The sequence below is a fragment of the Eucalyptus grandis genome, chromosome 5 (assembly GCF_016545825.1).
Source record: "Eucalyptus grandis isolate ANBG69807.140 chromosome 5, ASM1654582v1, whole genome shotgun sequence".
Lineage (NCBI taxonomy): Eukaryota > Viridiplantae > Streptophyta > Magnoliopsida > Myrtales > Myrtaceae > Eucalyptus > Eucalyptus grandis.
In genome coordinates, this window is record NC_052616.1 from 25,450,190 (window position 1) to 25,463,580 (window position 13,391).

The window sequence follows — 13,391 nt, forward strand, 5'->3', positions numbered from 1 at the left end:
AAAAAGGAAAAAGAAAAAAGAAAATAAGGAAAAATAAGAAATAAAAGAAATAAAAAGAAATAAAAAAATTATACAAATTTACCAAACATGTTTCGTTTATTTTTTATTAGGAACAAGTTTACTAAACACGTTTTTGTTCAAAATTGTTCCCGAATGTAAACATTTTTTTCTATTTCATTCTGAACAATTTTTAAAGTAAACGCAAACAAACGCACCCTAAAACCAATAAGAATTCTCATTATTTTTCTCAAGGAGACTTGGGCCAGGTTTGGTAATACTCTCTCGAAAGTAGAAATAGAATATAAACGTGTTTGGTAATTGTTTTTTTCTTGGGAAGAGATTTTAAATAGAAACAAAAAATATAAAAAATTATTTTTTTGTTTATAAGAACATATTTCCCAAAATAGATTTAGAATATAAACAGAAAACAAACAATTTTTTTCTTTCTTCTTTTCTTCCCCTTAGCTGATCGATGGCCTTAGTGATGACGAGCGACTGGCCAAACAAGGCCCTACAAGTACAATCTCAATGGAGCCTCGCCGGCCTTGGCGAGGTCACCTCGAGCTCGCCGATCATTGGCGAGGCCCCATGAGCCTTGTTGAGGTTGGTCGAGGCTCAACCTCGCATAGCCACAGCGAGGCTCGAGGGGACCTCACCGATGGCACCTCACCAGTGGCTGGATGGGCTCCCCGAGGCCGCCGGCGACCTCGACAGTGCTGGCATCTGTCATACCCGGATCTTGCCTCCCTCGTCCGCTTTTGTCCCCTTCTCTCGTTCTCCCTGGCCTCTTTCACTCTCTCTCCACTCTATACATACGGACTTGACCAGACCGCCACCTCCCCAACCCAAACGCTCTTCACACACTGCAGCAACGAGAGGCTCCATCGCAGACCCACCCCTTCCGACCAATTTCACCCAGGTCCTCCGCAGTTGCCCCACCAACTCCTCCTCTCCAATCTTGAATGCCAACACGGCGACACCCCTGCGAGCTCCCAGTGATAGGCCTGAATGGGGTGAGCAGTGGGGTGAGCAGTGAGTGTGAGGCAGAGAGGCAGTCGTGCGCAGAGGCCATATGCAGCGCCGCCAAAGATTGGGGATTCTTCCAGGTGGTGAACCATGGGATTCGCCAAAGTTCGACATGAAATTGTTGTTTGGTCATTCGCTGCTTTGTCTCTCTAGTTCTTAGAGTTACTGTACTTCCATAATGCCCTATTCTGTTTCGTTAGGTTATCATCTCGAGATGACCGAGCAAAGGAGGTGCACACAAACAGAAAATCAAAGTGGGAAATAGCAGGGTAGAAAAGTGAAACTTTGGTAACGCTAGATCTAAAAAGTCAATATATTGTTGATCGAAAGTGCTTGTGTGTACGCAATAGAAAGCTAATGGGAGAATAAAGACTAGTAGCTAGAGGCCCCTCTGCTCTCAATTACATTTCTCTCTTTCCTCAAGTTACCTTGAGAAAGAAACAATGCAGAATTATTGATTTATTGCTTCTCTGAGACTTTGTGGCCTGCTGCTAATAATCTGGTTGCAGAAGAATCTAGCTCATCACTAATCGTGATCCTGACAACGGACGGATAAGTACAATAAGCACGTTATATCTCTTCCTCTGCTTACTAGGAAAACTTGCACAGTGAAAGGCGTATCGTCTAGTTGCTTGATAATTGACAGGCTTCTGTCTATATTTCCTTAAGCCTTCGTGTTTGCATTAACTTGAAAATGGTTATGACTCAGTACTGTAATGTATTTCTTTCTGTGCTTCTTCAGAAGCTCATTACTTATTTTATCCAACCACCTGATTTTGCTCGATGTTTTTGGTACATTAGGTGCTTCTTGGAGATGTAGGAGCTGGACAATCTGGCTTAGTACTGCGGTTTGTTAAAGGCCAATATGTTAAATTTCAGGTTCACAAAACTCGATTGTTGATTTATGAGGTTGATTTTGTTTCTTTCTATAATAGTTGCTTGACTTTGAAGTAATTCTGATGTTGTGGGAATCCACCATCAGCCCTGCCTTCTTTTCTCAGACTTCGGCTATAAATGATGCAACTGTGAAGTTTGAGATCTGAGATACTGCTAGCCAAGAGAGATACCACAGCTTGGCTCCTGTGTACTATAGAGGAGCTGCTGCGGCAATCATCGTGTCTCATGACACATTTAGTAAGCGAAGCTAACAACAAACCAATTACGGGCTCCAATGCTGTATTAAGTTGCTAAGTCAACAAATCTTTGACTGTGGCAAGAGATCTTATTGTGAAGTAATAGTTTCCACTACAAGAAAATGCATGTAATATTGGCTTTATTTCTGTGTGTTGTTGAAGATCTATGTCCATATAAAAATTTAGTGAAATTAATCTTTGCAATTCTGCATCTGCTTCGGTGCTCTGCAGCTCAGTGCTTTCTTTTGGCTTAGATGTTTTCCGAGCAAAGTGACACTACTGCTTTCTTGCTTGTAGGCATCATTTGAGCGAGCCAAAGTGGGTGCAAGAACTTCAAGCACAGGGTAGTGATAAATATTTTTTGCTTGACTTCTCTATGTTATAGTTATTTGTTTGGCTTTGCTGTTGGTTTGCAGAAAAAGTGGTTTGCTTGTTATCCTTTTGCTTCCCCTTTTGGGCTTTGAAATACTTGAGTAAGGAAGAGTGTCAATTTCTCCATTTAAGATAGCTCCGTGGAGCAATTTGTGTTGCTGCTCGCTGTTAATGTGTGTTTGAGCTGTGATGATGTCCTTGATAGTCTTCATATTGCAGCTTCTCTATTCTGTAATTTGAGTTGTTGCTTGCTTATATTAAATATGCGTTACTTCATATTGCGCGCAATGAGTGGTGTGCAGCTTTATTGAACTTCAATTTGACATGAAATTGTTATTTGGTCATTTCATGCTTTGTTTCTCTGCTTCTTGGGAGTTCTTCATCTTTCTAAACTTCCGGAATGCCCTATTGTGCTTTGCTAGGTTATCATCTCGAGATGATAGTGCTAAAGAGGTGCAGTGGGGGAAAAAAATCAAAGTGGGAAAATAGGAGGGTAGAAAAGTGAAATTCTGGTAAGGCTAGATTGAAAAGTCGATGGATAGTTGATCGAAAGTGCTTATTTGTATACAATAGAAAGTGTTAGGAGTAAGGAGGGGTAAATGAGTCCTTACCACTTTTAGGTTTATTATGTATATATATTAAATTTTATTGAATAATACGAACTACGTTTTCCTCACATGGTATCAGAAAGCTAATGAGAAAATAAAGATTAGGGGCCAGAGGCCCTTATGCAATCATTTTTCTGCATTACTTCTCTGTGACTTTGCAGTCTTCTGCCAATCACCTGGTTGCAAAAGCATCTGTTACATTACTAATGGTGATCCTGGCACTGGAAGGATAAGTGTGATGAGCATACTGTTTCCTCTGCTTACTTAGAAAACTTGCACAGTGAAAAGCCTATCATCTTGTTTCAAAATTGCAGGCTTTTGTTGATAACCTCCATCTATATTCCTTAAGCTTTCGTGCTTGCTTTAACTTGAAATGGTTATGATTCGGTATTGTGATCTATTTCTTTCTGTGCTTCTTCACGAGCTGATTACTTATTTAATCAAACCCTCTGTTTTTGCTTTTTTGTTTATTAGGTGCTTCTAGGAGATGTTGGAGCTGGAAAATCTAGCTTAGTACTGCGGTTTGTCAAAGGCCAGTTCGTTGAATTTGTGGTTCACAAAAGTAGAGTATTGATTTATAATATTCAGCTGATTTCATTTCTTATCATAGCAGCTTGACTATGAAGTACTTCTGATGTTGTAGGAATCCACCATCGGCGCTGCCTTCTTTTCTCATACTTTGGCCGTAAATGATGCTACTGTGAAGTTTGAGATCTGGGATACAGCTGGCCAAGAGCGATACCACAGCTTGGCTCCCATGTACTATGGAGGAGCTGCCGCGGCAATCATTGTGTATGACATGATAAACCTAGTAAGTGAAGCTAACAACAAACCTGTTAATGATGTTGCTAAGTCAACTAATCTTTGACTGTTGTGAGAGATTGTCATGCAAAGTAATAGTTTTCACTACAAGGAATTCATGTGATATGTGAATCGGCTTCTCCTGGCTTCCAATTTTAGCATTTCAAAAGACGTTCATTTTCTGATAATGGAGTTGCATGCTGGTCCTTTACTTTTGATTCTTGGAAACCATCAGCAACTTTCCACGTACAAGTTTGTGTCTACAAGAGGTCATTACATATTATTTAATTGACATTTTGCTCCCATGGTATGAGTTCTCTGTGGAATTATCAAAGAGCAAACCAATTTATCCTTCTCTAGAGGCCTGGCTAACCTTTGTTGGGTTGGAGTTGTGATTAATTGTTTGGTCTTGGTTGTGAAGGTGCTTCTTGTTCTTGCCATGTATCAAGGCAGGCGGCAGCTTATAATAAATTCAATGAGTAGAATTCTTGTTTCTTAAGACGTTGCATATTGGCAGTCTCACATTAATGATGATAATGTTGGCAGTCTCACTATTGTTCTGTTCTTTGATATCAGCATTGCATTTTAATGATCTTGTGGTGTCACAAGTGAGCTTGTTTTGAGTATATCTCTATTAGAGGCATACGATAGTGTTGTCCTTTATGTTGATGTAAACTTCAACTGTCTTCAATTCTCTTTCTTCCACAGGATATACCTGAAATTGGTTGTTGATGTATTATTCTAATCATGGTGCATGACCCAATTTTCCTTCTTATATATTATCCCATTTTTTTACAGTCAATCTTGTTGCTGTGCACTCCCTAGCAAAATATTTACAGGATAGTTTTACTTGGAATGTCCACTCTTTAAGCATACGGTTGGGGAAAGGAGGGAAGTCCCCTATCTCAAAAAGGGATTACTCGACCTATGCCTTTGCATGACATTACCGGTTCCTCTTGCTAATTACTCGTATTACCCTTATAATCTTGCTTTTCTTTTTCTCTCTGTTCATATTTACCTAAGTTTAGGCTTGTATATGGAGGTGAGGCATTGATCTGAATGTTTGTATGACAATGACATATAATGTGTTCATATATGGTTCTATTTTTCTGCCTTGCTAAAGATCCATGTCCATATCAGAAGACTTCACCTGTACGGTTCTGCATCTGCTTCGGTGCTCTGCAGCTTAGTGCTTTCTTTTGGCTTAGATGTTTTCCTAGCAAAGTGACAAGACTGTTTTCTTGCTTGTAGGCATCATTTGAGCGAGCCAAAAAGTGGGTGCAAGAACTTCAAGCACATGGTAGTGATTAAATCTTTTTGCTCAGCTTCTCTATGTTATAGTTATTTGTTTGGCTTTTCCATTGGCATTCACGTTTATTTATGTTTGGTGGCTTCTAAGTAGGTAGACTTTTTTAACTTCTTGATCTCCAATATGCTTGTGACATTTTGTTCTTCTTTTCATGCGTTAAAAGAGACATTTTTTATGTTTAGTGTGACCTTGGGGTGCCGGTACACACAATTATCTTGTGTATTTTATTGTGGAGGTGTTTGGATGGGACCTCCTTATCTTTCTTCGGCAATAACCATATATCATCTTACAATAATTTCATGGTTAGAATATGAGCTAACTCGTTGCTCCATTCTTGTCAAAGGTAACCCTAACATGGTTATGGCTCTCACTGGAAATAAAGCAGATTTGTTGGATGCCTGGAAGGTTACTGCCGAGGTAATTACAGTTTTCCTACTGTTCTGCTTCTGAGATGATTACTTCTGTTTCATCCGAAATTATGTTTTCTTTTATCAAGAGGATAGTGCAATTTCATTGAGGTGGCAATAAGGGGGTGCCTACCTCAGTATCCGCTAGATGTTGAATATCTACATTTTCCAATCTCATGCAATGTTTGGATAAGAAATCAATTGAGAATAACCGAGAGTCCTTTTTATTCACTATCTACTTCTGATTATGTTCCTATTCCTCTCCCTCTTCTGTAGACAAAATGTTGAATTTGTGTTTATCTTTGCACCATCTGATGCCTATCCTCGCTTTCAGCCTCCACAGAAATCATCTTGTTGGACAAAGATGTGTGAAATCAGGAAAGTTGGACTTTTGAAGTTTTATCCTTATTGAAGATAATAGGTTAGGAGTTTGTTTGTGCTGCTTTAGATGCTTATTCGTGTCCTTTGGGTATCCTTATGCGTTCTGGACTCCTAATGAAAGGTGGAACTTGATGATTACTAACTCCTAAGGTGGAAACTTATAACTATTGCAAATCGTGGGCATCAAAATGACACTATTTGATTTGTTTAGATAGAGGGAACATAGAGCGAAGGATGAGTGTCTCCATTGATTTTTTTACTATCTGAGTTGACTCCACTTCAAAGTGGTGATTGTCATCTACGGGGATGACCGACATTTTTGGAGCTCAATAGGAAGAAAAGCTATGTATCAGTCAGCCAAGCCTAACCTTGTTGAACTCAGTGTCAATAGGCAAGGCATGAGAAGAAGTTGATTGATTATGCAATGGCACTGTTGACAATGAGCTTATGGCTCAGTTTTTAATCAGTATAAAGGTTTTAATTGATCATCTTTATAATTGGTATCTGTCAAAGGAGAAAGTTTATTGGAAATATACTGTGGGTTTGGTCCAGATTGTTGTATAAGGACCAGGATGTTAATCAGACTCACTTCAATTATAGTCCTCTATAAATTGCTCATTTGTGGTCCCTTTTTACTGCAGGAAGGACAAACATTTGCCCAAGAACACGGTCTCTTCTTTATGGAAACGTCTGCAAAAACTGCTGCAAATGTTAACGACATTTTCTATGAAATAGGTATAACTGTCTTGTCAATGCATTCGTCTCGTGAATGCATAGTTTATATCATGCACGCCATACTCGTTTTCATTTACATGTACTTGTCTTTGCCTTAGATACTACATGCTTTGAACTCCGTAATTAGGCTTATGAATTTGAATATTGCTTATGATTTGTTTCTGCTCTCGACCATGGATGGTGATTACAGTGAATTTTATACAATACCTTCTACGATGAAATGTTCCCGCCAATTGTTGTGCACATTTTCTTACTTTGTCGATGCTGTATAATTTATTATTGTGTTACATGGATACAGCTAAGAGACTACCAGAGTTCAGCCAGCAGGCCCAGCACTGAACCCATCGGGAATGTTTCTCATGGACAGACCCGCCGAAAGGACGGCAGCCGCATCGTGTTGTTCTTAAATAACCCTTTTGTCCGTGCTTTCTGTAGAAGCCCATGACGTCGTCTCTCCCAAAATGCATTATGAATTTTCGTTAGTCGGAAGTTATCTCTGTCGAATTATCGTGTGGAAATGTACATGCGATGTCAATTCAGGCCCCTCTTATACACAGTGTTACCAAGGGTGTGTGAATGTAATGACTATGGTTGGCTCCTACATTGGTCTCTACCCGCGGGGATTGTGAATCAGTTTCGATGCTCTTAATGATGTTCTGACTTAGGATCCTTTCGGTGGTAGGATCGTGGTGTGTTGTCCATTGAGGTTTCTCAGCAAAATTTGCAACTCTCTTTGCCATGTTTTGATGGTCGAGAATCTCTCGTTTAGAGCAATCACCTTTTGCTTTCCTCAAAAGCTTAAAAGATTGGTCACTGAGATGATGATGTGATTGTATTAAGATATAAAACCATTCAAACAATGCACATCCGCGGTTTAGTTTCCTATTCTGATTCGCATAAGCTTTCACCATAAAATAGGAAACCTTGAACTTCATTCATGTCCAAGATTAATGAAATATCATTTAAAGAACACAACACAAAGTATTTATCTCTAAAGTACACCTTAATGCATGTATATAATATATAAGAACAGAACGGAAAATTTCATCTATTACCATAATAGAAAAGAAATGACTCTAGAATATTGAAGACATTGGAATCAGGCTTTAAAGAAACACTCAACAAGAATTGAATAGCAGCAAGATTCCATCACTACTATTCTAGCTCTAAAGATCAAAGTCTTTTTATCCCTTGGTCACCTAATAAAAGAAATACTAATTCAAGTTCAAATCTAATTGAATGATATGGTGGTCACTTAATTGATCAGTAGTCGGTTTCACGAGACGCTAATTCGCCTTGTGAAGAAGGCTGAAATCGAACTTACTAGCAATAGGATCCCAATGTATCCCGATCTCATCGCCTTCAGCCAACCCCTCCGCTGCACGAACTCCTTCATCCAGCACCCCTTCAGGACGTAGGACCCTGACGATGCCCAGTAAGCAAACACTAGTTGGTGCTCGGAGCGCGTGTCCGCGTCCCACACCACGACTCGGCACCCTCGCTGCTCTTGGCTCGCCTCGCTCTCTCTTCATCCATGCACGGGAGCACGTAGGTCGCCACGCCCGCCCGAGGGATCAAGAGCCTCGACAGGTGGCCAAGATCGCTCTTCTTAAGCGTCTTCTTGATCTTGTAAGGGTCATAGCGCAGCACCAGCTCCGTGGAAACGTCCCCGCATCTGTCTTCCTCTACTTCACATTCTGAGGCCCCTCTTTTCCTTCTGGCTTCTACAGCGCTTCGCCTTCTTCTCCACGATCAGAGTTCCGTCGTCAGTGAGTGAGGCCGTGGACTTTGCTCCAGTCGGGCTGAAGGGGCACTGAGTTCCTTCGTGTCCAAGAAACCCCTCGTCGGATCCAGCGTGAGGGGAAAGAAGACGCGAGCCGGCACCACCACTGCAGCAGACGAAGTTTCTCCACCCTCTTCTTCGTGGTTCCTCTCGTGGTCGTGCAGATATGAAACGCAGGACGAAGAGTTGACCAACGGCGGCGGCGTCTGGACCTCGCCTCTCGGGACGTCCGGAGGCCATTCTGGGGTGAAGGAATCGATGAGCTTCATGGTTTTCGGGTCGAAGAAACAGGAAAAAGTGCTCCGCAAGAACAACAGAGGGCAACACAGTGCAGAGAAATTTAGGGTGCGCATGGTAAAATTTCTGAAACAGAAATTGATTTCGCCGTAAATCAATTTCAATTTCTATTCCCGGACGAAGTTTCGAAAAGAAAGAAACCCGTTTGATAACGACTCAAAATTTCTATTTCTGAAACAGAAATCCGTTTGATAACAGAAAAAAATTTCTATTTCTATGAATCATGTTGTCCCCATCCTTTTATCTCACTCTTCTTGGTGCTTGTGATGGTAATTTAATTTGATAAAAGTTGGTAAATCACTTTAATTTATATTGGTAATTCGATAGAGTAGTTAAGAACTTCAAAACATTAGCAATTTATGTAAATAAAATCTAGTAATTAGTATAAAAAATGCTAATGTGCAAACTATAAAAGATTTGGTAGTTTCAAATGCTAATATGCAAATAGTTAATGTATTTATTCTCCTCATTCAAGATTCGGGTTTAAGTCACTACATTTTTTTGCATTCTTTTGAGACCACGAAGTGATTTTATGGTAGGTACTAGTTGACATGGAGGTAGGCGCAATTTGTGAGAGATTCGAAATTGATAAAATGGAAATTGTGCTAGAAATAGAAATTGATTAGATAACAACATAGAAAATCCTCAAATACAAAATAATAGTCGAAATAACACTAACGCATTACAAAAGTTGAAAATACAATTTCATGGAATTTCCGGCATATTATTATCCCTTGCCATTTTATTGGCAATGGTTTTCCTAAGCGTATTTATTTGGTTTTCCTCCTCGGTCAACTGAATGTTTGCAAGGTCATCTTGCGTAGGTTCAGCCACGTACATCGGATCTCCATATAGGGAAAAGTTCCTATCCATCTTGTCTTGATCACGGATGTAATTATGGATGGCACAACATGCAATTACGATATGTGCTTGCTTTCAAAGTGCAAATGAGGGCATGTGCCTCAAAATGAAAAAGCGATTCTTCAATGCTCCAAATGATCTTTCAATGACATTCCTTAAAGAAGAATGCCTATAATTGAACAATTCTCTTGCAGTTGTTGGCCGTCTCGCTCTGCCCCTATACTCATTTAAATGATACCGGTCACCTCTAAAAGGAGTTAAAAATCCTAGAGTAGCTGCATAACCAGAATCCATGACATAGTATTTGCCTACAATAATGTATTTATACATTGGTCATAATTTGTAACTATAAATATGATCATAAAGAAAATTACTCCTTAAAGGACAAACAAATACCTGGTGGCGGCCGAGGAAATTCCAAGTGAGGAGTCTCCAGTGCTGCTGCAAGCACTCGACAATCGTTGGCAGAGCCTTCCCAACCAGCATATACAAAAGTAAATTTCATATCAAACGAACAAACGCACAGCACATTCTGAGTGGTGGTGCTTTTCCTACCTCTAAATGGGATTTGCTTCGACACAGGTACAGAAGCATGAATGTGGGTGCCATCAATAGCGCCTATACAGTCCTGTCATTTTATCAAAGACTAGTGTTATACAAAATTATCAACTAAATAAAATTAATGGTGTAAAGGAATATATGAGAATTCTACCTTGAAGTAATGTTTATGCTTAGGATCCATAAGAATCTCTTGTGGAACAACATCAAAGAAAGGTGGTATGATAATCTCTTTTGCCAATTTGAGAACTGCTTGCAATACTTTAGTGAAGTATTTGCTTATAGTTTGTCCCGAATGCTGGAATCTCTCACATAAATCTCTATTTGAGTTCTTGTGACAAATCATAGATAAGAAAATCCCGATTTGTTCATCTACCCCAATATATCGAGTATCTTCCAACCAACCTTTTTCCTTCATTAGACCACAAAGGTTGAGAAAGACATGTCTCTCCATTCTAAAAGCTTCATATACTCTATCGGAATGCCCATGAAGAACCTCCCTTATCCATTGCGCTCTTGATAATGAGCTATCCCTAATAGGTTCTTTCGTGTGCATAGACATATCCACTGCAACAGTGGCCAACCATGCTATCAGTATATCAAGATCAAAATCATCAAAATCCTGTCCAATTGATTCAACTGATGCTACTTGCTCATTAGACATGCTACTTTCACCATCATCCATATTACCTATATCATCACACAAAATAAGAATATAAACCCATTAGATAAGGATTCCAATATTAATCAACAATAGCAATAATGTGATCATAAGTGCAACATAAAAACATAAACAAACAAAGTCTCAAATACATAAGTCATTGAATGAAATTAAACAAAATAGAAATCTATAACACATTTCTTAACAACTACTCAAGAGATTCAATAAGTCCACGCCTCCTTTCGGGTAGAGCAACCATGAAAGCCTCTCCAAGTGGCATTAAGGCATGCCCGATTCACACCTTATTGTAAAGATTCTGCTCCAAATCGACATGCCATTTAGAACGGCGACCACAACTGCTATGGAGTAAGGGTCTACAGGAGGTGGGGCTACAGGAGGTGGGGCCTCTGAGGTTATGGAGTCACTTGTTGATTTGGCAGTCCTTAATTTGATCATTTCTTGAATGGCTCTCATGGTGACACCGAGTTCATGGTTGTTACTCTTTCTTCTCCTCTTGGAATTTGGGGTCCTATTCAACTTGTGTTTCTCACGAACCGAGGTGGGAGTCGCGTCGATGGAAGGACTCCCGTATCAACATCGTTTTCATTAGATTCCTCCGCATCACCTATGGTAGCACCACCACCATTGTCGCCACTAACACCATTGTCTTCTTCATCCGACACCACATACTCTTGTGCATTTTCTTCTGCATTTCTGCTGTATACGCCCAAAGAGCGTATGTATCACCAAACACAATACAAAGGTCTGGATACTGAGGAAACCCCTCATTCTTGAATTTAGCCCATTCAATATTATCCTGCAAATTTCATTGAAATGACATACATGAACAATATAATTGAAGCCTCAATAAGAAAAAATGGACCCAAGTAAAGTGATACCTTGATGTGAGAATCCCATACACTTGAATCCTCCACAGTAACTGTTTTGTTGACATTATCCCATCCAAATCCAGTTTGTGAAAGAAGCTTCTTAAAACTACTATATTGCTTCTTTAGTTTGTTTACCTTATTTTTCAATTGAATTACATTATAGTGGAGTTCTGTTTGTTTATTGAACTTGGCATGTATGTTATTCCACCCTACTTTGTTGTAGGTGCAGGTGGGGCGATTTCCCTTTTTCACCTCTTCCACCAACAAACTTATAAGCACATTGGTCAAAGACTCAGTCCACTTTGCTATAAATGCTTCTTTGTGGGGTGCCATTTAACCTTAACTGAATCAGTATTCAATGAAAGCGATCAGATGATGCACCAATTCAAGAACAAAAGCTTGTGATTAACAAGCACATCATGTAGGATAAGCTGAAATTAGAAGTTAAAGAATAACAAATAACAAGAAAAACAGTTACATAAGATTAATAGAAGCTAAATGGTGATCTAAGGATGTCACAAGAACAATCACATGGTCCTTTGTATGATCTGAGGATGTCAAGATATCTTATAGGTGACCTGAATTTTCTGTTTCAGCCAGGATAAATTGCAACTTCTGCCATCACTAGAGGAAGCATCTCAATCAAAGAGCTCCAAAATAGTTTCAATGAAGCAAGTGTCATTCTTTATGATGTGGGTGCCAAAGTCTAAACTTGCATGCAGGATGCAGGATAAGAAACTGAACATTTTGTCACAAGAACAATCACATTGGTATATATCATCAAGCTGATGAAAAAGGAAAGCAAAAGCATATAAAGTCTTAAATATCATTCTAGTGCAAATCCGTATGTCACAAGAACAATCACTGGTCTAACAACTCCATGCGTCTTTATGCACGCTAAGCAAGGTTTCGATTCTTTTGTGAAAAAGCTTCGATATCCAACACAAGTCAAGGGCCAAAAAATTAACAGAACTCGAGATGCAGCCATGAACCACCATCTACTCCGCCACAATCAACCATCACAGCTATTTCAGGAAACTATCCTAGGAATTCCAGCGGCAGGAATCCCCCCCTTCCTCACGCATAAGGGCTCCATATTTCCAACGGCTCCCAAGAAACCTCCCAAAATCCCGTCTTGATCACCTACCACAATCCGTCCACACAAATCCAGCACTCCCTACCTCCTATTCCACGAAACCGCCCAATCAGAATGACCAGCCCGGACTCCCTCGCCAAAAATGCCCGTGGACAAACGCGGGCGAGCCCCGAACTAAGCACTCCCAAGAATCACAAGTAACTCCGCAAGCCAAAACTTAAGGAACAAGTTAAATTTCGAGACAAGGGTTGAAGCCAAGTACCCCAAAACCAAACAAATGAACAAGAACAGAGACAACACATTGATTTTGCACAGAAACAACCCAGACTCGCAACACAAATTGCAGAGCACAAGCACAAAACAACCAAGAAAGAGGCGAAAAGGGAAGGATCGATCGAACCTCGTGAGGAATCGAAAGCAGAAATCGGCAACGGCGACTGGATCCGCGGAATCGAGAGCGGAAGGGGACGCGG

The 13,391-nt window shown here is 40.0% G+C and overlaps 1 protein-coding gene, 1 long non-coding RNA gene and 1 pseudogene across 2 annotated transcripts; 2 read left to right on the top strand and 1 right to left on the bottom strand.

Moving 5' to 3' along the window:
- The first annotated feature begins 541 nt into the window (after positions 1 to 541).
- LOC120293147 lies at positions 542 to 2,631 on the top strand. The gene is made up of 4 exons (XR_005550838.1): positions 542 to 1,106; positions 1,828 to 1,905; positions 2,009 to 2,160; positions 2,457 to 2,631. It is a non-coding gene; the product is annotated as an uncharacterized LOC120293147 (long non-coding RNA).
- A 187-nt stretch (positions 2,632 to 2,818) lies between these two features.
- LOC108959849 lies at positions 2,819 to 7,405 on the top strand (annotated as a pseudogene).
- Positions 7,406 to 9,788: 2,383 nt separating this feature from the next.
- Positions 9,789 to 11,887, bottom strand: LOC120293775. The gene is made up of 5 exons (XM_039313518.1): positions 11,832 to 11,887; positions 11,558 to 11,649; positions 10,426 to 10,961; positions 10,110 to 10,341; positions 9,789 to 10,021 (listed from the first exon to the last, which is right to left on the bottom strand). The coding sequence occupies exons 1-5, from the start codon at positions 11,885 to 11,887 to the stop codon at positions 9,789 to 9,791; spliced, it is 1,149 nt and encodes a 382-aa protein (XP_039169452.1).
- Between the last annotated feature and the right edge of the window lie 1,504 nt (positions 11,888 to 13,391).